The 26746-nt window shown below is 48.9% G+C and overlaps 2 protein-coding genes across 2 annotated transcripts; one reads left to right on the top strand and one right to left on the bottom strand.

Annotated features, from left to right (window-relative positions):
• The first annotated feature begins 289 nt into the window (after positions 1-289).
• LOC127225871 (serine hydrolase-like protein) lies at positions 290-13354 on the top strand. The gene is made up of 12 exons (XM_051189495.1): positions 290-353; positions 1261-1410; positions 1491-1604; positions 1966-2007; positions 2363-2382; positions 2693-2767; positions 4102-4211; positions 5186-5265; positions 8326-8360; positions 11029-11111; positions 12282-12375; positions 13010-13354. Exons 1-12 carry the CDS (start codon positions 350-352, stop codon positions 13127-13129), a joined length of 927 nt encoding a protein of 308 aa, XP_051045452.1. The 5' UTR covers positions 290-349; the 3' UTR covers positions 13130-13354.
• Positions 13355-13690: 336 nt separating this feature from the next.
• LOC127225627 (putative ribosomal RNA-processing protein 7 homolog B) lies at positions 13691-15273 on the bottom strand. Its single transcript, XM_051189109.1, has 3 exons — positions 15172-15273; positions 14659-14857; positions 13691-13776 (listed from the first exon to the last, which is right to left on the bottom strand). Exons 1-3 carry the CDS (start codon positions 15271-15273, stop codon positions 13691-13693), a joined length of 387 nt encoding a protein of 128 aa, XP_051045066.1.
• Between the last annotated feature and the right edge of the window lie 11473 nt (positions 15274-26746).

A 26746-nucleotide genomic window follows, 5' to 3' on the forward strand; every position in this document is an offset into this window, starting at 1 on the left:
GGGAGATGTCCTGCCACCTAAGTGTCCTTCAGAGCCCTGTCTACTCTATCTAGCACAGCTCTGTCACAACACCCACCTTAGCAGGTCAGCCTGAGCCAGGAGCTGGGCTGTGCCAGAGTCCTTGGGAATCTCCTTGGCCAGAGACCTCAGGAAGGTGGGGCCTGGGTGGAGTAGGGCCAACCTGAAGGGCTGGCACAAATAGGTGGTGATGTGGGGGTGGAAATGGGACTACAAAGGAGTCACCTGCAGGGCTGGCCAAACCTGGAAGAAAAGTCAATGAGAAAGGATCCAGCCTCAAGTCCTTCCTGCGACCATCTGGACGTGGAGTGACAGCCACAGGGACACAGCAATGGGTGAAAATGCCCCTCAGGGCCTCCTAGATTGGAGTTGGAAGGGGGAGGCCCAGCGAGATCCCCCAAGCACCCACTCACTTTCTCTAGCCGGTGGAGCTGACACTCACCGCCCTCCCCACTGCCTGACCAGGGCCGGTCATCAGTGCCTGGATTCAGGAGAGCCAGTCCGTGGGATCCAAATGAGCCACAAGGCTGCTGTGTTCAGATAGCCCTTAGATGGGAGAAGGGAGCATATCACTATTGGGGGTAGCACTTTGGAGCCAGCAGAATGAAAAGGTCAGCTCTGGGACACACCTGACTTGAGTAGGCCAAGCTAGAGTCTGGGAATCACGCTGTCTAACTTAAATCATCTCTGAAAGAATTTGGTCATCTTCTGTATCTCCTTGTTTCTCAGGCAGGATGTGGGCAGTTAGTTTGTATGAAGACAGAGATAAAAAAAAAAAAAAAAAAAAAAAAAAAAAAAAAAAGCATTGGTCCCATTCATTGTATGGGGTTCATTAATACTTGAAGTTTCTCAGACACCAATGGTTGTTCTTAAAAGGATACCATAGTAAAGAGGTACTGTAAAATATTACTCCAGGTTAACAGAAAAGGATTGAGGATGGAGAGGTTTGAGGCAACCAGTCCAAGATCATACAGCCCCAAGTGGCAGGGTTCAACCAACTCCTTCCTGTTCTGGTCCAACACCAATTGGTACATCCAAAAACCCTACTCAGCTATATCTGTCACACAAGGGACCCGGTTGTCTTTCCTTCCACAGGGCATCTGGCAGTCTGTCTGTCTGTCCAGAGCCAGGACATAGGCTGGTAGCACGAACGCCCATGCATGCTGGAGCATACACAGATGAGGGTCTGAGGAAGTCCTCGGTTCATGGATGCAGGGGCAAATGTCTGCTTCTACCTTACAGGTCTGTTCTCAGAGTTGAGGCTGGCTGTGCCTTGGGGCCACATTGCTGTCAAAGTCTGGGGCTCCCAGAAGAACCCTCCAGTCCTCTGCCTGCATGGCTGGCTGGACAATGCCAACTCCTTTGACAGACTCATTCCTCTTCTTCCACAAGGTGGGGCTATGGGCTGAGGGACTGTGGAGGGGTGGAAGCTGCCATTCAGCCCCTGCCTCTCCCTCCTCTCTCTGCTGCAGACTTTCATTATGTGGCCATGGATTTCGGAGGTCACGGGCTCTCCTCCCATTACAGCCCAGGGCTCCCGTATTACCACCTACATTTTGTGAGTGAGGTCCGAAGGGTAGCAGCAGGTGAGCGAGAGACAGAGTGGGAGTCATGCAGGAGTTAGTGTGTGTGTGTGTGTGTGTGTGTGTGTGTGTGTGTGTGTGTGTGTGACTCTGCCACAACCCTCTCATCCTAGGAGGTAAGATGCAGTGTCTGGGAGACAGGAGTGCTGGGCAGTGGATACCTGGGGTCTGGCTCCAGTTCTCCCAGCAACTGAGAAGAGCTTGCTTCCTCCACTAGGAGCTTCCCACAGTGGAGCTGAGCCCCTCAGCTGGTCTCCTGGGTGGGGTGCTGCAGGTACTTGGAGGGAGTCCAAGCCAGGAACAGGAAAAAGTTTAGAGTAAGGCTGGACTGTGCAAACTTTCTCTTTGAATTTGTGTTTTCCAGCATTTAAATGGAATCGGTTTTCCTTCATGGGCCACAGTTTTGGTGAGTCAGCTTTACACTGGCCCTGGGTTCTCTGGAGGGCTATAGGAGAGAGAGAAAATTTGACACAGTGGTACCTGGTACCTTTCCCTGCCCTTCTAAGGAGGAAGGGAGTCCTCAAGCGCTTACCTTAGGGACTGGGCCTCTGGTCTCAGAGGAGTGTGCAGGGTGGCCTTACAAGGTTTTCAGGTGGAGGGACCTTTGTGGCCCAGGTAGAGGCTCCTAGTTGAATATGCTGAGTCCCAACCCCATGGTGGGAGAGGCGCTGGGGTAGGACAGAGCACAGGAAAGAGCTGGGGGAGGATTTGGAGCTGGAGAGGGGACACACAGACTTCAGTACTGTTCTCTTGCCTGGCAGGTGGCACTGTGGCCGGCATGGTGAGTACCTGGCTCTTCTGGGGTCACCTGGGACCTTTCAGGGGGCATGGGGAGGAGACCAGCAGGAGGTAAGATAGGAAGAACCCCTTCATGCAGTGGATGCAGTAGCCAGCACCCCTTAGTCAGAGGCAACTTCACGTGTCCACTGTGTCCTGGGCATGGCTCCCTATGGAGTTTCTGCGTGTCTCATCCAAGCTGGCTGCGGTCTGCAGCTAGGTCAGGGAGAAGCGCACCTGGGAGCAGCAGGCTCCAGCTCTGCTGAGGCCTCTGCCTTCACACACTCACTTGTGGCTCTCTTGTCACTTTCTAGTTTGCCTGCATCTTCCCCGAGATGGTGGACAAACTGATCTTGCTGGAATCAACGCCACTTGTCCTGGACTGTAATGTAGGGAGAGGCTTCCTGGAGACTGTCATGGGGTCCCCAGACTTTGGGGGGGTTGCCTTCAGCTCTGTCTCCTGTGGACATTAAGGAAGCATGAGAGTGTGGCAGAAGGGGACAATTAGAGGGCAGCATTCTGAAGCTTGTGACCCTGAGATTGTCAGGGGCAGGGCATGGGAACTCTTGGAAGCCCTGCTCTGTGGCCTGCATTCTGGAGAATGCGGGTGGATCCAGCATAGACTGTGAAACTCAGAATGAGGATGAAGGGGCAGCCATGGGTAGAGGAAGTTCTGGGCCACAGGAAGCTCCCTGCCCTAACATCTAATCCATTCCTTTGTGCTGTGCACACGGAACCCACTGTGAGTGTGGCTGATAGAAAAATACCACCACCAGCATTCACAACAGCCAGTACTGACTCTGTATGTGAGACTAGGCTCTGTCCTTTACCTACTGTGTGACCCTAAGGGAGTTAGTTTCCTCCAGAGGACTTCACTGTCCATTTACATCTTCTCGTTTACAGTGTGGCCACACCTTCCTGAAGGACAAGAACTCTATCTGTCTTTTTTGAGACAGGAGCTCATTCTGTAAACAAGTCTAGCCATGAAGTCCTGGCAATCCTCCTGCCCCAACCACTTAACCTCTTAACTAGAATTTATTTTTTGTTTGTTTTTTGAGACAGATTTTTCTGTGTGGCCTTTGCTCTCTTGGAACTAGTTCTGTAGAACAGAGTGGCCTCAATCTCATAGATATGCTCCTGCAGCTGCCTCCCAAGTGCTGGGTTTAAAAGTGTGCTACCGTTACCTGGCTGGAAATAGTTTTTACCCCCATGTCTCCAGTCCCTGTACATTGGAAGCACTCAGTAATTTTCCATTGCAAGAACCATTAGCTCATAGGTTAGTGTGGAACCCAGTAACCAGGCTTTGCCCTTTTGTCTCTGTAGTTTCCCACTGATGAAACAAGTATAGATCTTAGGGACATTATCCTGGGTGGTGCTGGGCGGCAGTGAGCCCGCAAGGGCCTGAACCTGTGGTCTTCTGGCATGGGGACATGGTATATCGCAGATGAATCTCAGGCCCATCTACTTTGCCTAGCAATGACAACATTGATTGAAGTCAGTGAAAAAGTCTGCCCTGAGTGGAAACGTAGTATCACTTCAACAAAGCACTGCCCTGTCTTTGTGCCATGCAAGCCTGTGCTGGATGAGAAAGCACCATGAGCAGGATGACTACCAGGGTCTGATTCCCCTCAGAGGGACACCGAGGACAGGGGGCAGGACACAGGAAGGGGCTGGGACCCCTGGTTTAGGGGGTCCGTATTCATCAGTTCTGCTAAATCCATAGGAACCAGAGAATATCCTGACCTACAAACAGAGGAACATAGAACACATGTTGCAAGTGGAAGCTTCCCAGAATTCCTTGAGGGTGTCCAACATGGAAGACTTGTTACAGAGGTGGGTGCTGGCAGCAGGGGCAGGGCAGAGGAGGGCTGGGACAGCTGTGCCCTGGGTGGAAACTCTCCAAGTCAGGGAGAAGGTAGAGCCTTGTCCACTCCCCATGCTGCTTCCTCCCCTCCTTACAATGTCATTCACCCACTCCTACCCCTCTCCCCAGTCTTCCTTCCCTCTGGTTTGCACTCAGCACCGGCCTCCAGGACACTCCTCAGAAGCCCCTTGCTGTCACCGCCCCTCCGTACCATGCTTTACAGGGGTCTCTTTCTTGCCCCTCAGGTTCATGCTCTGTTGGCTCACCTCTGCCCTCTGGCTACCAACCTTAGCCTACTGAACAATTACCTGCAGTTCTCTCCCATCTCCTGCTGGAGCTGTCTGGTGGCTTCTACCGTGGACAATCCACACTGCCCTGTGTTAATGTCAGCCTCTAAATTCTGCACCCCTGGCCTGACTGGGAATGCCCTGGTCATCTTTGTAACCACTGCATCTGGCACTCTGCACAGTAGCACAGGGATTCACTCCTTTGTTCTTGTCTAGAGGAAAGAACACACACACACACACACACACACACACACACACAGAATACCAGGCAGACACGCTGATGCAGCAAATACCCCACTGGTTCAGAAGGACACACAGTTCATGTAGCCTCCCTTCCCTCCATCTCCCCTTCCTCCTCACTTCCATACTTCCTGGAGTTTGAACCAAAGCCCGCAAGCACTTTACCCCTGAGCCACATCCCTAGCCGTTTCTGTTGTTTGTTTGTTCTTTTTCCAGGGATTTAGGTATAATTCAGGCTGGCCTTGAACTCATAATATACCCATGACTGGCCTTGAATTCAGATCTTTCTGCCTCAGCCTCCTTAAGCTCTGGAATTAAAGATGGGCACACCACATCCAGCTGCCTGGTTTCCTTTCTTCCAAAACCCCCGGGCTTGATCAAGGCATGGTTCCCTTAGTGTCTTTCTGTCTCCCCAGGCTCCTGAATAAAAATAGCCACTTGAATAAAGAGTGTGGGGAACTCCTGCTACAGAGAGGAACCAGGAAGATGGGCACAGGTAAGGACTCACTGACTTTATTACTGAGGGAAGACATGGGGGGCTTCATGGGCCAAGCTGGTTCTTTGTGCCTGAAGTGTTTCCTTGACTCTTCCATTGCCTCTCACACGCCCTGTGAGAGCAGGGGAAACTGAGGCTGCACATTGCCGAGTGCCTCGTACAAGGTCACATAAGCGTTGTAGAAAACCACACTCTGTGTGAAGGCTGGCAGCCATTGGCACTAAACTTGGTGGCCGTCATGGCGGTGCCCTGCTGGGCCTTTGGGAGTAGGTGCCGTGGCCCTGGCAGCCTCTCAGGTGATAGTCTCTTCTGCATTACTTCTCCCATGTTTTGTCAAGAAACCCTCACCAAGCTGGGAGTTGCATTCCCCATGAAGGCCAGTGTCCAGTGTCCAGTGAGCCAGTGTCCCCGTCTCAATGGAGCTGCCATCTGTAGAGGTGGCACAGCTCCCGAGGGCAGCACTTACAAATGCCTCTGTGGAGCAGACACCTCCTGGGCCTGGGCACGGAGGAGCCTTCAGAAAAAGTAAACTTAGGAGGAAAACAGGGGATAACAAAGCATTAGGCACATGTCTGTTGCTGAAGCAGAGAGGATGTAAGGGTTTGTTTTGGCTCTCAGTCACAGGGAACTGTCCACCTGGAAGGGATGGGTATGGCGGCAGGAGCAGGGGGCAGCTGGTCATATTGTGAGCACAGCAAGGAAGCAGGGAGAGATTAGTGCTGATTCCCAGTTCACAGTTGTTCAGTCACTGAACCCAGGCCACAGGGTAGAATTACCCAGAGTCAGGGTGGACCTCCCCACCTCAGTCTCATCTAGAAACTCCTCAGAGACAAGCCAGAGGTTTGTTTCCATGGAGATTGCAAAGCCTGTCAAGTTCACATTAACCAAACTCAGAAGTAAACCATGAGTGAGTGAGGAAAGCCCTGGAGCAGGGGCTTGGAGACTCTCTCAGGTGAGGTAAAAGCTTGTGTGGGGTGGTGTGATGAGACACATAGGGCCCCAGATTGGCACAAAAACCAGGATTCAGTTCCTGTTGGTGCTCTCTTAGTCACAATGGGACTCCCCGCAGTGTGTTAGGAAACAGACAAGTTCAATAGGATGTTGCTCTCACAGCCTGTCCAGCTCAATTGGGCTTGTGAAAATTAATTTCCGCAGAACCAAAAGAAGTATGTATCCCTTAACCTACCTGGGGCAAGTTGTGGAACCCTGTTGGCCAAGAGGAGGGCAGTAGGGAGTGCTGAGCACTTTAGCCAAGATACCCCCTGGCAGAGACAGGTTGTCATGTGGCAAACCGGTCCTGTGTTGCTAGAATTCCAAATGCTGAAAGAGGCCATCTGGCCTACACATTGCCCCTGTAGGTTAGGATATAAGAGCACAGTGTGGCCCACAGGGAGCAGGCCTGGAGAGTTCAGGTGCAGACTGCCTTTCAGATCTATCAGAGTTTACCCTGATCCTGTCCCTTCCCTACACACTTATGAAGGTGAGGGTCTAGGCTCTTGTGCCCCACAAAGATGGCTTGTACAGAAATGGCATTATCCCATGCAGACCAGGGAATCTGACAGTCCTGAGTTGCCTGAAATGTGGGCACAGATGCTGAGTGGTCACTAAGGAGACAGTGGCCATTGCTGAGAAGGTGATCCTCTGTGCTGGGGAGCAGGCAAGGGGTGGGAGCACTGTTGTGGGAGCACCCCTCTGTAGCATAATTAGCTTAGGAGAAGGTAGATTCAGATCCTGCTGGCTCTCTGGATACAGTGTTTGGAATGCATTGTTTTGGGCCTCTAGCTCCTGCTCTCTGTCTCCTTACCCCTCCCTCTCTCCATTCTCCTCCATTCTCACACAGATAAACAAGGACAAGGGCCTTCTGGAACTTCTGAATCCAGGAGGCAGGTTTAACTAGTCTGACAGGAGCGATCTCTGTGGGGAACTGTATTCAGGCTGTATATACCAGGGGCAAAGTGGGAGTTATGGTGAGCAGTTCCTGCACATACTGTCAATATCCACAGTGAGACCAGAGCAAGGCTGTGCCATTTCCCTTGAGTCTTAGGGGAACTTGGTGCGGACACTGTGCCTTTCCTCCATGGGTCTGAGGCTCTGGCTCCTTGAAAAATGGTCATGCCCCTGTCAACAGCACACATTTACTCAGGACCTCATCCACTCAGGCTTCCCTCTGCTCCCTACATGTGTGTGTGCATGCTTGGACACGTGAGCAAGCCATGAACCAATGTGGAGCTCAGAAGATAATCTATAGGGTTCAGTTCTCTGACCTCAACTCCACTTGTAGGCAGGTCTCTCCCAACCCTGAGTCTTGTAACCCTTCCATTTTACCTTGTTGGAGCAGGTCCCCACAGTTGGCTTTTCCATTCCCTGACAGCTCGTGGAAACTTCCAAGGCTTGTGAGTTCCTACATGACAGCTGAGGCTGCTCTGCCCACCACACACACTCCTGAACACAGTTCTCTGGAAATCATGGATGTGGCAGAGGGTAGGGCATGGCTAAACCTTTCTAGTTGGGTAGAGTTATCCATCAAACATGGTAGGGACCAAGTCTGACAAGGATACCAGGGGTCTCCATTACTCCCTGTTTTCTAGTGTTTAAACAACCAAATGAACAGTCTCTTTCTCTGAGATGAGAGTTGGAGACTAGAGTGCAGCCAGTGTCTTTAATCTTGGAGGCAGAGACAGGCAGATCTCTGTGAGTTGAGGCAAGCCTGGTGTACAGAGTGAGTTCCGGGCCATCAAGGGGCACATAGTGAGATGCTGTCTACAAACAACAGAAAGAGAGGGAAGGATGAGAGAACCTGATTGTCTCCATCATCATCCTTCGCTGTCCCTTGGGGTCTGAGCAGATGCCCATGTGCTGTGGTCAGATAGCCTTGACCATGCTATGCTGTGCTCTAGAAGAATCCCAGGACAGAAGGACAGGGCTGCCTGATGACAGGGTGGCTTTTGCCAGCCCAGATGGGAGCACTGTGTGAAAAGACTGGGACTTCCCTGGGAAGCCAGGTGAGTCCCTTCCTGTAACAGTTGTCACTGAAGCCACCATGCTTTGTGCTTTCCCCAGGTGTGGTGCTGAACAGGGACCGGAGGCTGGCTATGGTAAGTGCCACTGTCTTCCAGCTTCCTTCAGGATACATAGCAGAGATACAGAAGAGAGAGCCCCCATTGTAGATGCCGGGGTAGTATTAAATATATTGTTTTGTGGAACTGTCCCCAACACCTATAACCCAGCCTCTGTCACCCTCAGTAAACACTGAACCCATTAAAACACTAAGTCCTGCCCAGTCTCTCCAGCAACTCCTAATTTACTTTTCTATAACTGTGAAATCCACTGTTTGATTCTACTCTCATGAGGTACCTATGCTTATCCTTCTGTGCCTGGCTTCTTCTCCCTAGCATCATGCTTTCCAGATCCTTCCATGTGAAACACACATGCACTTTCACACCCGTGTGACACTAAAGACTAGCTGTTCCAACCTGGGGACTGTAATCCCCTGATGCTGAGAAAGAAGCAAGGAAGTCTCTGGGAGGATTTTTTTTTTAAAACATCTATTTGACATCTATTTATCATTTATTTAATATTATTTGTCTGTGTGTGTGAGTGTATGAGCAAGGGCCAGGTATGTCACTGTAGAAGTCAGGACAACTCTTGGGAGTGTGTCCTCCCTTCATATGAGTGTCATGGCTCACACTCAGTCAGCTTGGAGCATGCGTTTATCCACTGAGCCATCTTTCTGGCCCCACACCACCTTTTCCATGTCTAGCCCTCTGACGATAGACATTGGGGTTTCGTTTTGGCAATTGAAAACAAAGTTACTGTAGTATAAGTTAGAAGTGTCTGAGTCCTTGTTTCCTGAACTTGGATATGCTGGAAAAGAATTGCTGGGGCCCAGGGTAACTTGTGACTGATCTTTTAGAAGTTGCTAAACTGTTGTCTCCAGAGGCTGCACTGCTTTATCTTCCCACCAATGATGCACAAGTGTTCTATGTCTTCCCCAATCTGTCTGTCAAGTACAGGGAAGACAGGTGTACAGAATAGACCTTGTACACACGAGGCATGTGTTATACCAATGAGCTACATCCACAGATCCCTTTCTCCCATTTATGTCTGTCATCCATTTGTGCATGCATTCACACAGTTGCAGTGAAGGAAGCTGGTACTGGAGCAACAGGGTTAGAGAACATAGCCAGTCTCCCCTTGAAGAGGACTCCAGTGGGATCAGGATCAGCAGAGCACATTGACCTGGGTCCAGTTCTCACATCCTGTGTCCTATGCAAAATGCCTCAGAGCTCTGAGTTCCTTGGACTTTCCTCTTGGCTTAATCTTATTACAAAAAAAAAAAAAAAAAACCAGCTATATGGTTAGGAAATAAAATTGGCAGAAGTTAAATTTAAAAACAAAGAAAAAAGGAAAGAAAGGAAAGAAGGAGAAAACCGTGCCATGGTTTCACGCACCTATACTCCCAGCGCTTAGGAGGAGGAGTCAGGTGGATTTCTGTGAGTTTCAGGCCAGCCTGGCCTCCAAAGTGAGTTCCAGCACAGACAGGATTCTTACACAAAGAACCCCTGTTTTGAAAAACCACAAAATCAATAAACAAACAAATAATTAAAACCAGAAGTTAGGACACATTTAGCGGGACAGGCAGCTGACTAAAGGGGACAGGCAGGGGGCCTCACCGTGGTCAGCACACAGAAGACATAAGCTGCCATAGACACTCAGAAAAGCTTCAGGTCTCCAAGCATGGGCAAACACAGCATCCCCTACTCCTTGCCTGGCACAACTTTAAGTTAAGGTTCAGGCCTCATTGTAGCCTTGAGCCAGACAGTTCCAGTTCATGAGGAAAAGGAGGGAGATTAGAGGCCAAGGCCCGAGTCCCCTCCCTGACTGAGCGTGATGCCACCTCCTGTTAGCTGCTGGCTGTGGCCAGGGTTGAGAGCTGTGCCCATCGCTGCCCACCACACTTGTTGTCAGTGAGGTCACAGAAGCTGCCCTCCCTGGGAGGCAGCTTTGCCACAGATCTCAGGCAGATGCTCTGTGTGAGAATAGATGAGACACTGGAGGCTCAGAGCTGATGTGGAAACCTTTGTTTAGAGAAGGTACCCATGGTGCTCTTAATCTGAGGAGCAGGACAAGGAGTGACTTTGCTGTGTGTGTCTGTGTGAGCACGTGCAATGGGCATGTGCAGGTCAGAGGTCAACGTCAGGTGTAGTTCCCAGCCACACTCCTCACAGCCATTTAGTATCTATTTTTTGAGATGGTCTCTAACTTTCCAGAGAGGCTAAGCTGGTGGCCAGCACACTCCAAAGATCCTCCAAGCCCCCTCTGCCTCTTGAGGGTGACATTGTAGGAATGTCACAACATGCCCAGTTGTTTGAAATGAGAAGTCTTAGGATTGGTTCAAGTCTTGTCACGAGGACTCTACAGAGACATTTGTCCACGCCAGGAGTGAATGTTTCATGATGTGTATTAGACTGGGTATCAGATACTCCCCAGGGCCCAGTGCAGAACATCCAGGCCCTCTGCCACTGACCGCCAGCTGTACTGACATCATTATGTACCTTTATTAACTGTATCATTTCTCCTAGGGAGGCTGCAGTGTCCATCAGTAGCTGCCCAGGGCTGCAACCTCCGTTTTGGGCACTGCAGCATAGCCATGCTAAACAGCAAGGACAGCAGGGAGGGCTGGGTGGAGGCACAGTATGGAGGACTCACTCAGGTGCACATGGGACTTGGTAGCAAGGATTTCCCCTGGTTTTGTTTCTGCAGCCAGAACACAGCTTGGACTTCGTGAACAAGGAGATGCTTGTGCACTTTATCAGACACCTGCGGGCCAATGTGCTGATGATCATGTGAGTCTAGAACAATCACCCTTAATGACCCAGAGACCAGGAACAGTCGAGGGAATGTGGCACAAGGTGTCAGATCTCCCAGGGTGACACCACACCATAGTCCACTCAACCTTTCTCAGGAAGAATCTATGTCAACCGGAGCTGGGAGGAGGAAAGCAAAGCAAGGGGAAGCCTGGGGACAGGGGAAAGGCATGAGGATTGCAGGGCAACAGGGGGCAGGGGTGAGGACTGCAGGGAAGAAGGGTGAAGGAGTGAGGATTGTTGCACAGATCATCAGATCTTTCGGGAAAGTGCTTATGATTCCAGTTTCTCATGCTGATGAAGCAGAATGCACATCACAGAAAGGGCACAGGCAATCTTGGGAGCTTGTTAAGTCCCACTCTATTAAGGAAGATTGTCCTGTTTGAGGACACAGCATCAAGAAGGATGCAATTGGAGAGATGCAGGAGGGTTCATGCCCCAACCAGATCAGCCAAATTATGCCTGAAGACCAATGGGGTGACAGACATCACATGATTGTGTTCACATTGGGAAATGTGAAGTTTTCCTCACCTAGCAACACACAGTTAGAGTCTATCCTTATCCTTCCCTTGATGCTTGGTGGTGGGACAACAGCAGGAAAATAGGAGGAAATTTGAGACTCTACTATTGGCTGGTACTAGAAAGTTTCAAAGTTTAACTAATACCTTTTTTAAGTAAAATTTTTAACCTGTTGTGGAGTTGAGCATGTTAAAACTGTTAGAAGTTTTGGCAAATGGGAACTAAAAGGAGCTGGCTGGGCATGGTGTCTCACACCGGCAATTCAGAACTAGGGAGAGCATGGCAAGGCTGTGACAAGTTTGAGGCCAACCCAGGCTACACTGTGCTTCAAACAGGGGGGAGGGTTGTGATATGTACATTACTCCTCCAGAGGTTGTATTTTAAAGAAAAGCCTGGCCTTGAGAGCCAGTTCAGCTCTGAGCTCAGCTTGTGGGCCCCCACTTTGCACAGTACTGGAAGCTACTTCCCAGCAGGAACTCTGATTGTGCTCCCCTGGTACCAGCACTAAGAAGAAGCTGGCACTAAATGACTGAACTTCAGCGTCAATCTAGGCTCACAAAAGGGAGGCAGCCCAGGCTTGGGCTCTGTTGAGATTCAGCAATGAGAGACACCCCAACTTCTTGCTTCCAGCGCAACACAGGGGTACTATGATCTGAGAGAAGCCAACGATGAGATGAAGCCCCTGCTCATCATGGTGGACACACTAAGAACCATCCTAAAAGAGGTAAGGTGTGTGCCATGGGAAGATGACAGGATGGGCATGTCTTCTCCTTTGAACCCTATGTCATCGGAATTGGATTTTCATTCCCAAGTTAGAACCAAACCACTCCATAACCACTACCCACACCTGGGACACACAGAGTTCATGAACCTAACCCCTGGCCAGGCCTTCTGTGGGGCCCACCTCTTACAGGCAGCCCTGCACTTGCCTTCACTCATCCTGGAACCAGCACATTAGCAAGTGTGATGGCCATGGGGAAGGGGAGGCCAGTCCTGGAATTAGAGGTGTGTGTAGTCATCATCCACTTAAATCACCTGGGCCTGTGTCCTTTGCACACAGCCCGGGCATGCTACCAGGAAGGGGGTCACCTATTCAGGGCCTTCTGCAGTGGGAGCTGTCCTGAACCCTGGCTTTCATGGCGATGACAATGCTTCATCTCCATCAAAACTGCCAGAGACCCTGACTGTGACTCCTCTGTTCAGCACTGTAGTCACAGCTCAGATGCCTACATTCCTGGAAGGGCCTCCATATCCCCAGGCTGCTGGGAACAGAGGTTGTCCCTGACCCACTTGGAGGCAGTCATCTTTGGGAGAGTGTGCTGAGTGGGCAGCATCTCACCTCCTGCCCCTTTCAACAGCGGTTCCAGTATGTGGAAGTCCCAGGCAATCACTACATCCACATGAACGATCACCACCTTGTGGCTGGACTTGTCAGCTCCTTCCTCCAGAGCCAACCCAGGACAGCTTTGATGCTGTAGCTCTGTCTTTGGAGCTTGGTCACACTTTCTCTCCAGCCCCCTCAGCCCACACAAAGGTGGGTGGGTCTCACTGGGCTTGAAGACCAAGAGAGGCAGCAGAGAATCCTGTGTCAGAGCTTGGGGCAGGGGTAAATGTTTCTGATCTTTAATATCTGACTTCAAGAAGGGGACAGGTGAGCTGGTGACAATCACGGCCAGGACTGGGGAGGGGTCCCTGGAGCTGGTCCTGGTACCACTCAGTGTGGCAATAAAATCCTCTCCCATCTTCACTGCATTCCAAATGGCTCTGTTTCGGGGAGGGGCTTTATAGAGGGCAAAGTGTGGGAGCAGATGCTCAGTCAGCTTTCCCAGGTGTGTCTTTACAGGCTGGAGGAGGAAGGGCCAGCTCTCTGAAGGCCAAGTCCTGCTATGGCCTGCATCTCAGCCTGTGGGTACAGGGACAGAGCTGGGGACACAGAGGCAGTTCCTTGGCCTGTGATCTGCTTCCCAAAGCACAGTCCCTAGGGAGAAGTCCTGCTGGTAGTTGTGTTCTCAAAGCCTGCTCTCCAGAGACAAAACAGCTCAGTAGGGCCGGAATTTGCGTTGGGCACGCATTGGTTCAATCCTCTGCTTGTCCTCCTCAAACTTATTGTGCAGCTGTGCTAGATCTGGGGGTTGAAGGGACACAGGAGGGGTCACACAGAGTACCTGTGCATTAACTGCCTGGTACCCACTGAAGGGGACTCCATCCCTCATGTCTCAGGGCAGCTCTGCACATGCTCCTTCCCCACCCCATACCCCCTCTACTCCTGCTGTGCTCTGGGTCAATTAGGATCTTCCCAGGACACAGAACTGCACCCTTAACTGCAGCCACTCTACAGGCTGAGCAGGGAGGATAAAGTGTGAGGTTTTGAGAAGAAAATGTACCAGGGAGAAGAGAGGCCCAGAGAAAGCCGGACTCCTAACCATTCTTCTGCTCCCTGAGAAGCAGCAGTCCCAGGGACCCCTTCCCCTAGATGAAGCCTTGTCCTGGGGGCCCCAGAATCAGCAGGTAAACAATCGCCAAGTGCCCCAAGTCCAAGGTGGCACCTGCATCTGTAAGGTCGGCTTGGGATCTAGGACAGGGCAGGAGCGTGTGAGGTGTGGGGGACAGTGAGGCAGGTGTCAGTGCCAACAAAACTGGGGTCTGAAGGCAGCTGCTGAGTGCACCCCATGCTCGGGGGAGGACAGGGGCCCACAGAAGAGTCCAGTGAGCAGCATGCGTGCTGACAGCAGCAAGAGCATGTCCTCCCATGTGGGACACTCAAGCAGGCTGCCCTAATCCCCCCAACCCCACTATCCTGCCCTCTTCCTCTGTAGTCAGACACCTCTGGTTGGGAGCTGACAGATCTCTGCCCCAAGTGCTTCTGCCCCTGGGCAAATACTGTCTATGTCTGGGGAACAGTAGGGGCACTGTGGACAGGGACACAGACCTGAGCCTGTAGAGGATGTGCCTGAGGACACCCTACTCCCTGCCCCAGGCCTGTGGGGTGCCCTCAGCTGTGCCTTACGTTCCATCTTGGTCTCTCGGTGCTGCCAGGCATAGAAGTTGAGCAGCTCCTTGCGGGCACGCTTCCTCTTCTCCCTCTCCAGAACACGCAGGCTGGCCGCTTCTGTTCGAGGGAGCACAGGCCTGCGGCCCCTGCGGGTCACCTTCACCCAGCCCTCCTCATCAGGAACACCTTCCTCCTCCTTGGCCTTGGTCTCCTCCTGCATGGAAGAGACTTTGATGGGCAGGCTCAGCAGCAGCAGGATGCCTGACTGGCTAGAGGCCCACTGCCCCCCTCCTGCGGTCAACCACCTTGGGCACACACACTCTGCTGGCCCGGATGCCACACTGTAAGTGTTGAAGAACACACATATCAATGACACTTCCTCCACATGCAGACCATTTAGAGTCACGTCACACAGCCTGGTGGCCCAGGTTTCAGCTGAGCTAAAATAGGAGCCTGCACTCCCTATGGTAACCAAGGAAAGGCTGCCACCACCATTCTCTCACAGGCACCACAACCACCACAGAATACTTGTGGTGCCAGCTCCTCGTGGCCACGCACACTGATAAGCGGGGGCCCTACTACAGCCCCTACCTTGAGATCAGAGGGTAGAGCTAGCCACTTATTAACCATAGTGGTATAAATGTCTGTACAGACAGGAGACAGGAAGTTGAAGCTGGGCAGAGACAGGAGCTTGGCTCTTTTCAGTCTGGGGAGTCTGAGAGTTAAGAGGTGACTGTGCCTGGCCCTTTACTTCTGATCTTTCAGCTCTGCCCTAGATTTCTGACCCCACGTTTTTATTATTGGGACCAATTAGGGTCTTGCATGCTTCATCAAGTTTCAGTTCCAAGCTCCAACACAGTGGCTCACAATCACCCATAACACCAGATCCAGAGATGCACCCTTTTCTGACTTCCTTGGATATGAGACACACAAGTGGTGCTCAAACACACAAACGTAAAATCTTTAAAAATTGAATGGAAGGTCCCTGGTCAGAAGCAGTGAATAAATTTTAAATGGAAAAAGAAAGAAGAGAAAGAAAGAGCCTTTATATGTCTCCTCTAAAACCTCTCTGGCTCTGTAGCCTGGTGAGGGAAAAACAGCAAGCAGCTAAGTACCTGAAAACAACAGGAAAACTAGTTCCAGCTAATGGCGCTGCTTTTTTATACTTAGCCTAGGAACAAAGCAAAAACAAACACACAAAAACCACCACCAACCAGTGTGGGTACAACCCTGGCTGTCATGGATCCGGAGCTAGTAGCCCAGGCTGGTTTCAGGGCCTGTGCCTGCCTCTGCCTCCCCAGTGAGGGGTTAAAGGTATGCACCAGCATGCCTGCCCTGGAATTTTAAATTTTTACAAATTGTAGGGAGCTCAAATATACTTTTCCCAGATGGGCATGGCTGTAATCTCAGCCGAAGCAGGAGGATACCTGGGTGTTCCAGACCATGTAAGGTTACAGTGAGACCCTGTGTCAAACCTTTTACTTTGAGCCAGAAGTCTCACTTAGCCTAAAGGGGCCTGAACACCGATACTCCTGCCTCCATTTCCCCGAGTGCTGGGATAAATGTGTGCACCACCAGGTGATTTATGTACTTTGCTTCATGCTGCTAGATAAGCACCTTAACCAGTGAGCTTATCTCAGCCCAGTTTCTAGTGTTCAACCTCCAGGTTCACTGCCCTGTTCCTCTTTTCCCTCCTTTGCCTGTCATCTTTTCTCATCTGTTTGTTTATTTTCTAGCAGGGTATTGTGTGTGTTTGGTATGTGTGTGTTGTTTGGAGTCTGTTCTGGAACTCACTGTAGACCAGGCTGGCCTGGAACTCACAAAGAGCTGCCTGCCTCTGCCTCCCACCAGCTTTGTTATCTTAATTCTAAAGGGCTTTACTGGTTAAAACTTCCAAATTCCATTCAAGTGTTACAAATGGATGTTCCTCTCTTGCCTGCCACTTCCCAAATGACCACTCAGAGGCTTAATATGAATGATAATGTTTGGCCGATGGTTGGGGAATATCGCTAACTAACTCCTATATTTAAATTAACCCATTTTCATTAATCTAAGTATTGCCATGTGGTTGTGGTGTTACCAGGGGGTTGGCATGTTGTTCCTTGGGTGACTGGATGGTATGTCCAGGCTCCCCCCTTCTGCTACTCTATCTCTGCTTGCATTTCCTGCCTGGCTTTTTCCTGTCTTGCCACAGGCCAAAGCAGCTTTATTCATCCACCAATGAGATCCACACATGCTCACAGCACACACAGAGGCATCCCACATTTCCCCCTTTTTATGTCTAACCAAAAAGGAGAAAGGTTTAACTTTAACATAGTAAAATTACAAAACAAAACAGTTACCAATGGAAATTACAGTTACTATATTTAGTCTATTTGTAATTCACAAAATTAGGGAAAATATTCCATCATTCCTTCTATCTTTGTGAGTCTACAGTTTCACATCTAATTTATCATTTGTCAAAACTGAGGAAAACTATAATTATACTTATATAGCCTTCAACTCCATCAGAGACTCCAGAAGTATATACTATTACTACAGTAAACAGGAAATGCATTACAAACACCTTCCAGAATACTGGAGAGGACAGAGACATCTGGCTGCCAGGACAGTCACCCAAAGTCCTTCTGCAACACTGGGGCATCCGTCTTTAGCCTATAGTCCTTGAGTATTAGCAGACTTTTCAGTGGAGCAGGAAATTTGAAGGACTGTCCCACCTATATTGGCAATGTTCATCGAACACTTTCCTCTGTGTCCTGCAGAATGTCTGGCAATTTGTTCTGTGAAGCAGGAACCTGAAGGACCACCATGCCCTGTTTTGGCAATGTTTAGTGGCCATTTTTCTGTGGGTCCCGCTTGTCTCTCAAGCAGTCCAGGCGAGAGCTGTTTCTTGCCCAAATGGCTAGCTTTGCCACACTGACAGTAAACTCTATAACGAGTTTCTCTGATGCTCATCATCCTCTGTTGTAGGGAGCCGTTAGATGTAGGGAGCCATTACAAGATGGCGCCTGCATCTGGCAGGCACCAAATGGTGAACAAGCTAGTGGGCAGGCGCTGTGTAACCTTCCATCCCTTGGGCTCCGCCTCTCCCGTGGCATCATATGTTCCAAGGAGCTGCAGCCAGTCAGGGGGTGACACGTCCAAGGCGGCGGTTGCCATCCTATATAAGGGATGGGTTTTTGAGAGTTTGGGGTCTTCGTTCTGTAAGCTTATGCTCTCCCTCTCAAGAGGCATTAAAGCTTTACTGCAGAAGGATCCTGAGTGTGCTGCATCGTTCTTGCTGGCAAGACAGTAGCGCGGGACAACTGGTGCCAAAACCTGGGAATCTGAGACCTCGCCATCGTCAGCACCATCGGAGACCCCTTGACTACAAGGAGGATTCAGAACTGCAGGCAGATACGCTCGGAGAGATATGTCTTTTCTGGACCTTGGTTTGGGAATATCTCCACCGTGGGAAGGTAGTGTTGAGGCTTTTGTGATTTTACTAGGGACCCTTTTGTGCATTCTTGCCATTATGTTTTGTTATCACTGTTACCGTAAACTAGGCAAAGATCTTGACTGCAAATGGGCAGACGGAGACTTGAGACTAGGGACAAAGGCGATTTGGAAGCTTGTTAAGAATTGCCTCGAAGATGAAGCCTGTAAGGGTGCCATAGCAGAAGGTAGGAGCACCCTTGAAGAGGTTCAGGATAGCATGTCAGAAACAGAGCGTAGTGAGAGGTTGGGCACGCGCAAGAAAAAATCCGTCCCTAAGAAGGAAAAAGGTCCCCCCCCCCGTAAGTCTGAAGACAAGGGGGTGTATTTGCCAGACCACAGGGATCCTCCCCCTGTTGTTACATCAAAGGGAGGAGCTAGCTTATACCCTGTACGTGAGCTTGAAGCCTTAAATTTAGATAGCTCCGATGACTCCAAGGAGTCAGGAGATGAGGTTTTAGATACTGAGGAAGAGGCCGAATTTGAAGAAGAGGCTGCTAGATATGAGGAAGAAAGATACCACCCGGATGGTTATGGACAAAACAGCAAAAGGTCTCAGGGACCGCGGCGTCAACCAGTCCTCTCGCAGGCTGTCCCTTCGGCGCCCCCTGCCTATGAGATGCGTCCGAACTCGTACTCTTTTCTCCCAGATAGGGTAAAAAGAAAGTTGCACCTCACTTACCCTGTCTTTGAAGGCGCTGAAGGAGGACGGGTTCATGCACCGGTGGAATATAATCAGATAAGAGCTGGCAGAATCAGTTAGAAAATATGGGGTTACAGCTAACTTTACTCTTGCACAACTAGATAGACTGGCCATGACAGCTATGACGCCAGCCTACTGGCAGACGGTCGCAAAGGCGGCACTTGTCAGCATGGGTCAATACTTGGAATAGAAAGCACTCTGGCATGAGGCCGCCCAAGAGCAGGCCAGATCTAATGTGATGGCCTTGACTCCTGAACAGCAACAATGGACATTTGACCTACTAACAGGCCAGGGTCATTTTGCAACTGATCAAACAAACTACCATTGGGGCACCTATCAACAAATCGCCAGTTCGGCCATTAGGGCCTGGAAGATGCTCTCCAAGAAAGGAGGGATTGATAAACAGCTCACTAAAATTATTCAAGGGACCCAAGAGCCATTTTCTGACTTTGTGGCCAGAATGACCGAGGCTGCCGGTCGTATTTTTGGTGATTCAGAACAAGCCATGCTTCTAATTGAACAGCTAATTTTTGAACAGGCCACCCAAGAATGTCGTGCAGCTATAGCCCCGAGGAAGAATAAGGGATTACAAGATTGGCTTAGGGTCTGTAGAGAACTTGGAGGACCCTCACTAATGCAGGGTTAGCTGCTGCCATCCTACAGTCTCAGAAGCGCCCCCTTAAGGGGCCTGACAAAAGAACTTGCTTTAGATGTGGAAAAGCAGGACACCTAAGAAAAGACTAAAATGTCAGAGAGGGAGAGAGATCCACCGACTCTTTGCACTCGTTGTGGCAAAGGCTATCATAAGGCCACCCAGTGCCGCTCGGTGAGAGATATAAAGGGCAGGATTCTCCCTCCCATGGAAACACCAACAAGCGAGATTCCAAAAACAGAGCAATGGGCCCTCGGTCCCGGGGCCCACTAAAATACGGGAACAGATCCGCCAGGGTGATGGACGAGCCCCCCCCCACCCAAGACAGAACAAGAATGGACCTGCGTGCTGCCTCTGACTTCTTATTAATGCCTCAGATGGGTATACAGCCCGTCCCTGTCCAAACCCCCGAACCATTGCCGAAAGGGAGTATAGGTCTCCTTCTCGGTAGAGGGTCGCTCACATTACGAGGTCTGATTGTTCACCCAGGCATCATTGACAGCCAGCACTCTCCTGAGATCCAGGTGTTATGCTCTAGTCCAAATGGGGTCTTTTCTATCAGTCAATGAGATAGAATAGCTCAATTACTACTCCTCCCAGGCAGCCCCTATCAAGGGTTGAGGAATAGGCGGATGGGCTCTTCAGGACAGGACTCAGCCTACCTAGTTGTTCAACTCCATGATTGGCCAAAATTGTCTCTATGGGTTAATGGCAAGAAATTTGAAGGTATTTTGGATACAGGGGCAGATAAGAGTATAATTTCCTCTCACTGGTGGCCAAAATCTTGGCCTGTTATAGAATCATCACATTCTTTACAGGGATTGGGCTACCGTTCTCACCCCACTATTAGCTCTTCTACACTCACCTGGAAATCAATGGAGGGCCATCAAGGACAGTTTGCCCCATATGTGCTCCCTCTCCCTGTTAACTTATGGGGACGAGACATAATGCAAGGTATGGGGCTTATTTTATCTAATAAATATTCACCACAAACTATTAACATCATGAAGAAAATGGGATATGAGTCAGGAAAAGGATTAGGACGTCTAGAACAAGGGCAGATAGACCCCATTTCCCCAGATCCAAATCAAGGAAGACAAGGCCTGGGTTTTTCCTAGGCACCATTGGGGCAGCACGGCCTATACCATGGAAGACAGAGGATCTGGTATGGGTTCTCCAATGGCCATTAACCTCTGAAAAACTAGAGGCTGTAACCAATCTTGTTGCAGAACAATTGGCCTTAGGGCACATAGAACCATCAACCTCCCCTTGGAATACTCCAATTTTTGTTATTAAAAAGAAATCAGGGAAATGGTGTTTGCTCCATGATTTAAGAGCCATTAATGAGCAAATGTATCCTTTTGGTGCGGTGCAGCGAGGCCTTCCCGTGCTTTCTGCTTTACCCAGGAATTGGAATTTGATAATACTAGATATCAAAGACTGTTTTTTCTCTATTCCCCTGTATCTTCCTGACAGGTCGTGTTTCACGCTCACTGTCCCCTCCATTAATCATATGGAACCTGACAGATGGTTCCAATGGAAGGTGTTACCTCAAGGCATGGCAAATAGCCCTACCATATGTCAATTATATGTACAGGAGGCTCTTAGACCTATCAGAGAACAATATCCAAGTTTAATTGTGATTCATCATATGGACGATGTGCTCATGTGCCATAAGGATTTAAGGATTCTTCGAGAGGCTTACCCTTTGCTGCTTAAAACATTACAAGTTTGGGGTCTCCAGATTGCCACGGAAAAGGTCCAGATTGCGGATATCGGACATTTCCTAGGTTCTGTGGTTCTCCCAGACAAGATTCTTCTGCAAAAATTAGAGATTTATAGGGAGAACCTGCACACCTTAAATGATTTCCAAAAATTATTGGGAGACATAAATTGGCTGCCGCCGTTTTTAAAGATTCCCTCTGCCGAATTAAAGCCTCTATTTGATGTTTTGGAAGGGGACACCCATATCACCTCCCCTAGATCATTGACACCCGCAGCGGAGACGGCCCTCCGTTTAATGGAGGAAGCCATTAAAGAAGCACAGTTGAGTTGCATTGATTTACTTTATCCATTCTCCCTTTGTGTGTTTAAAACAAAAAGATTACCTACCGCAGTATTATGGCAAAATGGGCCTTTGTTATGGATCCACCCACATGCATCTCCTCAGAAGATTATTGATTGGTACCCTGCAGCGATAGCTCAGCTTGCCCTTAGGGGCTTGAAGGCCGCTGTCAGCCATTTTGGCAGACATTGTTCCCTACAATTCTTTTCAAGTGCAGACATTGGCCGCTACCTCTGATGATTGGGCCATATTAGTTACCACCTTTTTAGGAAAGATTGATACCCCTAAACACCCTCTGTTGCAATTTGCTGCATCTCACCCTGTTGTGTTTCCCTGGGTAACCTCTCCCATTCTGTTAAAAAAAATAGGCCAGTGGTATTCACAGATGGCTCCAAGACTGGCCTGGGAGCTTATGTTGTGGGCTCCCAGGTGGTCTCACGGCAATATGCCGAGACTTCCCCTCAGGTAGTAGAATGTTTAGTAGTTTTAGATGTTTTTGAAAAATTTCCAGGTCCTCTTAATATTGTTTCTGATTCCTCCTATGTGGTTAATGCTGTAAACTTATTGGAGACGACTGGTGTCATTAGACCCACTAGCAGAGTGACATCTTTATTCCAGAAATTACAAGATTGCTTGCTAACCAGACAGGCTCCCATGTATATTACACATATTAGGGCTCATTCGGGACTTCCTGGCCCGATGAGCCAAGGCAATGATTTGGCAGATAAAGCCACAAGACTGGCTGCAGCGGTTTTTGTCCCCCCCCCTCCCCCGCTACAGGCCGCTAAAGCTTTCCATGACAATTTTCATGTTACCTCTGAGACTCTATGCAGGCGCTTCTCTCTCACCAGGAAAGAGGCACGTGATATTGTTTCTCAATGTCATAATTGTTGTCAGTTTCTCCCTGTACGCCATACTGGTGTAAATCCAAGAGGGATTTTGCCATTACAAGTATGGCAGATGGATGTCACTCATGTTTCTTTCTTTGGGAAACTTCAATACGGGCATGTGTCAATAGACACCCGCTCCGGCGTTCTCCATGCAACACCACTCACTGGAGAAAAGACCTCCCATGTAATTCAACATTGTCTTGAGGCATGGAGTGCCTGGGGAAAGCCTAAATGCTTAAAAACTGACAATGGACCTGCTTATACTTCTCAGAAATTTAAACAATTTTGTGCACAAATGCAAGTCACACATATTACAGGCTTGCCATACAACCCTCAAGGGCAGGGCATCATTGAGCGAGCACATCGCACGCTCAAATCATATTTAATTAAACAAAGAGGGGGAATAATAAAGGATTTGCCCCCCGTACCACGAGTCGCCATAGCAGTGGTACTCTTCACCATAAATTTTTTGAATTCAGATGAGCATGATCAGACCGCAGCAGAACGGCATTGCTCAGACCCACATCAACCTAAGGAATTGGTGAAATGGAAAGATGTGTTAACCAATGAATGGAAAGGCCCGGATCCTATTCTAATAAGATCCAGGGGAGCTGTTTGTGTTTTCCCACAGAATGAAGAAAATCCCTTCTGGGTTCCTGAAAGACTCGCCAGGACAGTCCTGGAGCAGAAGGATACAGCAGACCAGACATATGAAAGGGGGGAGCGAGCTGCTCCTCCTAATGTCACTGATGATGATCGAGATCTCAGCTGTCCAGGGGGAACCACGTTGGGGAATCATGTCAACGTTTCCACTTCCGATGCCGGTGATGTATAATGCACAAGTTTTTCCCCGATTCTTTGCCACCAATAAAGAGCTGGGCTTAGCTTTCCTGCCTAAGGATGAACAAATTCAGGAGCTTTGTGAAGGGCTTGTTCTCTTTCTCCCCCAATATGGGTATGGGAACTAATTTCACATCCTTGGATCCCATGCGATCCAACCTTAACCCTTTTGACCAATGGCTGCTCTGTGGCATTAATGGAAGCTGCACGGATCTTACATCTACGGCAATGCTTAAAGGGGGCAAAAGTGAAAAGGGGCAGTTGGAGTTTGACTGGAAAGGGTCTCTTGGGAGCAGCCTCCAGTCGGGTCACAACTCTGGGTCATTTAGTTGGACTGCCTCTGATATAAAGTATCATTCCTTCAAACATACAGATTATGATGCTACACCAGTGTGTGTCTGGCCTTCTTTTATTTGGATTGTGAGCAATAATACTATTAATAATACTGAGCTTGATTTAGATTGCAAATTAGGGGGCTGTTACTATACTTTGTGCTGGGATGCTGATAAATTTCCTTTAGCTGTAATAACTCGCATGCCACGCTTTGTGCCCGTCCCGGTGGATACACCTAGCAGTATGAAGCTTTTTAGAGAAAAAAGAGATTTTGGGATCTCTGCAATTATTGTTGGTATAGTGGCCGCCACAGCAGTTACTGCAGCCATTACGGCTTCTGCCCTTGCATTGTCCACTTCAGTACAAACTGCACAGACCATTAATGGTCTGTCGGCCACTGTCTCTGAAGCCTTGGATAGACAGGCCTCGGCAAACACTCAGATATAGGGAGGCCTGATGTTGGTGAACCAACGTATTGACCTCGTACAGGAGCAATTAGATACTAGGCTGCGAGCACAAGCTCCCTGGCCTGTGCGTCACCTCCATCCAATATGAGAATTTCACCAAAGCGGCTAATTTGTCTAAAAGCCTTTCTCAGTTTATGTTGCAGAATTGGATCTTTGAATTTGAGCAGACGCTACGTGAATTGAGAGCCGCTATTATTCAGATTAATTCCACGCGCCTGGATCTGTCATTGACGGAGGGATTGTCATCATGGATTGCTTCAGCTGTCTCCTATTTTAAGGAATGGGTGGGGGTGGGATTGTTTGGTGCAGCCATCTGCTGCGGATTGGTGTTGCTTCTCTGGCTGGTCTGTAGGCTCAGGGCTCAAACTAAGAGAGACAAGGTGGTTATCGCCCAGGCACTTGTGGCTTTAGAATAAGGGGCTTCCACTGACATTTGGCTAACTATGCTTAAGCAATAGGCCGCCGGCCAAACAGCTCTTGCACACCCGGAGCCTAGGCTCATTGCACAGGATAGAGTGTCTGGCTTGAGCAGCCCATGAGGGATGTCGAGCAGGGCATCGCACAGAGAGTTGCCCTGTATGCAGGCTTCTCTGGGAGGCACGTTGTCCTGCATAAGGGTTGCCTGCCCTAGTCTCCCTTTCCCAGAAAAACGGCAGAGGACAGGTCGAGAGTGCTTTGAGTCAAGCTAACAGCCTAATGGCGACTCTCGTACACAGTCTTAATGTTTGATTGGGAAGGTACAACCTCTGCCTCTATCCCTCAATATATGGGTGACCTATTTGCTTGTAAATTTGAAGCCTTTTCATTAATTAATAAAAAAGGGGGAGATGTAGGGAGCCGTTAGATGTAGGGAGCCGTTACAAGATGGCGCCTGCATCCGGCAGGCACCAAATGGTGAACAAGCTAGTGGGCAGGCGCTGGGTAACTTTCCATCCCTTGGGCTCCGCCTCTCCCGTGGCATCATATGTTCCGAGGAGCTGCAGCCAGTCAGGGGGTGACACGTCCAAGGCGGCGGTTGCCATCCTATATAAGGGATGGGTTTTTGAGAGTTTGGGGTCTTCGTTCTATAAGCTTATGCTCTCCCTCTCAAGAGGCATTAAAGCTTTACTGCAGAAGGATCCTGAGTGTGCTGCATCGTTCTTGCTGGCAAGACAATAGCGCAGGACACTCTGTGAAGTAATTGGTGCTGCCAGGAACCAATGTGTCTCGCTTCAAGAAAAGTCTAAGTTATTAACACATTTGTAATGCCATATGCTCTATGTTTTGAAGCATTTGAAGATTACATGTCTATCTGAAATATACCTCCGTATTACCTTAAAAACATGACTAACATGACTATAAGTTTGATAGATATGAGTGACTATTAGCTGGTACTTCTTAATTATCCTGAATAGCTTTTAAGGACTAAAAATTCACATTGCATAATTAAGCAAGAATTTAAGCTAAAATAGAAATAGATGTGCTGTATAAGGACAATAACCTTAAATTTGCATCAATATACAAAAATCCTTTAAACAAGAATAGAAACATATATACAGTATGAGAAAATTAACTTTAAATTTTTATCATTGTATCAAAATTCATGCCAGGGCAAAAATATGAGATATGTGTGTGTGTGTGTGTGTGTGTGTGTGTGTGTGTGTGTGTGTGTGTCTATTTCTCCTTTATTCCTATATTCCCCTGAATATACCAAACATCCATGACTCACCAAAAAACCAACAACCATCCATGCCACCCAACTCTTGGGAATGTGGGCATCATTTTCTCCAGGCTGCTTCCTGTTGTCTGCGAGCAAAGGCATTTTTAGGGTCCCTGAGAAAATTGAGATAATGACCACGCCCTAAAAGACCAGTTTTAACCCTTGTTGATGGATATCACCTATCAAGGTTCAGGACGTCTCTCTTGGTCAAATTTGATCCATCTTAACCTGGAAGGAAGGAATCCACCCCCTTGTTTCCTTGGAAACAAAAGGAAAACCACTTCTGCAAAGCAATGCATATTTTACATTCCATTTTACAAATACCATTTTCACTTATATTTTGAAGTGAAGGCATTTTAAAAATATTTAAGTGGGTATATTTTAGTAGTCTTTCTTTTAATCCTATGTCTCTCAGCAGCTGTTGTTCGCTTGTCAGCAGTCAAATAATTCAAGACCATAATACTACACAGGGTCTGCACTCCCTGTGCATTTCCCATTTCTGTGTTGCTTATTTATTTAATTTCTCCCAGTAAAGGCTTTATTATATTATTTTAACTATATATTTATTTCTATGGCTGTCTATAGCAATATTCTTTCTTTCTTAAGCCTGCACATATTATAAAACACTGGAATCTGTTTAGAGGTTCTTCTGTTAATCTTTTAGGCTTTTTGTTTGTATGAGCAAAAGCTAAATTCACCACAAACCTTAAAGCTGATTAGTTATTCCATTCCCCTGAAGCTTAAGCACCAGGTGAGAACATTCACCACACCCCCTGCACAGTTGCTACTGCTTGTGTGAGTCCCTAGAGAGAGTCTGAGGCAGCCTGACCTTAACCTTTCTCAGCCAATCCCTCCTGTGTGCAAGGCCCTCTGGTAAACGGTAGGGGAAAATAGTTTTTGAACAACCATCCTAGTTTTAAGAAGCTGGTATGTGGTGGTGGTGCATGCCTGTAATTCTAGCACTAGGCAGACAGAGAGAG

The sequence above is a fragment of the Phodopus roborovskii genome, unplaced genomic scaffold (genome assembly GCF_943737965.1).
Source record: "Phodopus roborovskii unplaced genomic scaffold, PHOROB, whole genome shotgun sequence".
NCBI classification, from domain to species: domain Eukaryota; kingdom Metazoa; phylum Chordata; class Mammalia; order Rodentia; family Cricetidae; genus Phodopus; species Phodopus roborovskii.

Excerpts from the sequence above, each read along its gene's own strand:
- LOC127225871 (XM_051189495.1), top strand. Across the intron at positions 1,605-1,965 it reads GGTCCGAAGGGTAGCAGCAG|CATTTAAATGGAATCGGTTT; the intron begins GTGAGCGAGAGA and ends TGTGTTTTCCAG. Across the intron at positions 5,266-8,325 it reads AACCAGGAAGATGGGCACAG|GTGTGGTGCTGAACAGGGAC; the intron begins GTAAGGACTCAC and ends TGCTTTCCCCAG.
- LOC127225627 (XM_051189109.1), bottom strand. The coding sequence starts at position 15,273 with ATGGTTAATAAGTGGCTAGCTCTACCCTCTGATCTCAAGGTAGGGGCT. Across the intron at positions 14,858-15,171 it reads ACGAGGAGCTGGCACCACAA|GAGGAGACCAAGGCCAAGGA; the intron begins GTATTCTGTGGT and ends TCTTCCATGCAG. Across the intron at positions 13,777-14,658 it reads CCGAGAGACCAAGATGGAAC|ATCTAGCACAGCTGCACAAT; the intron begins GTAAGGCACAGC and ends TTCAACCCCCAG.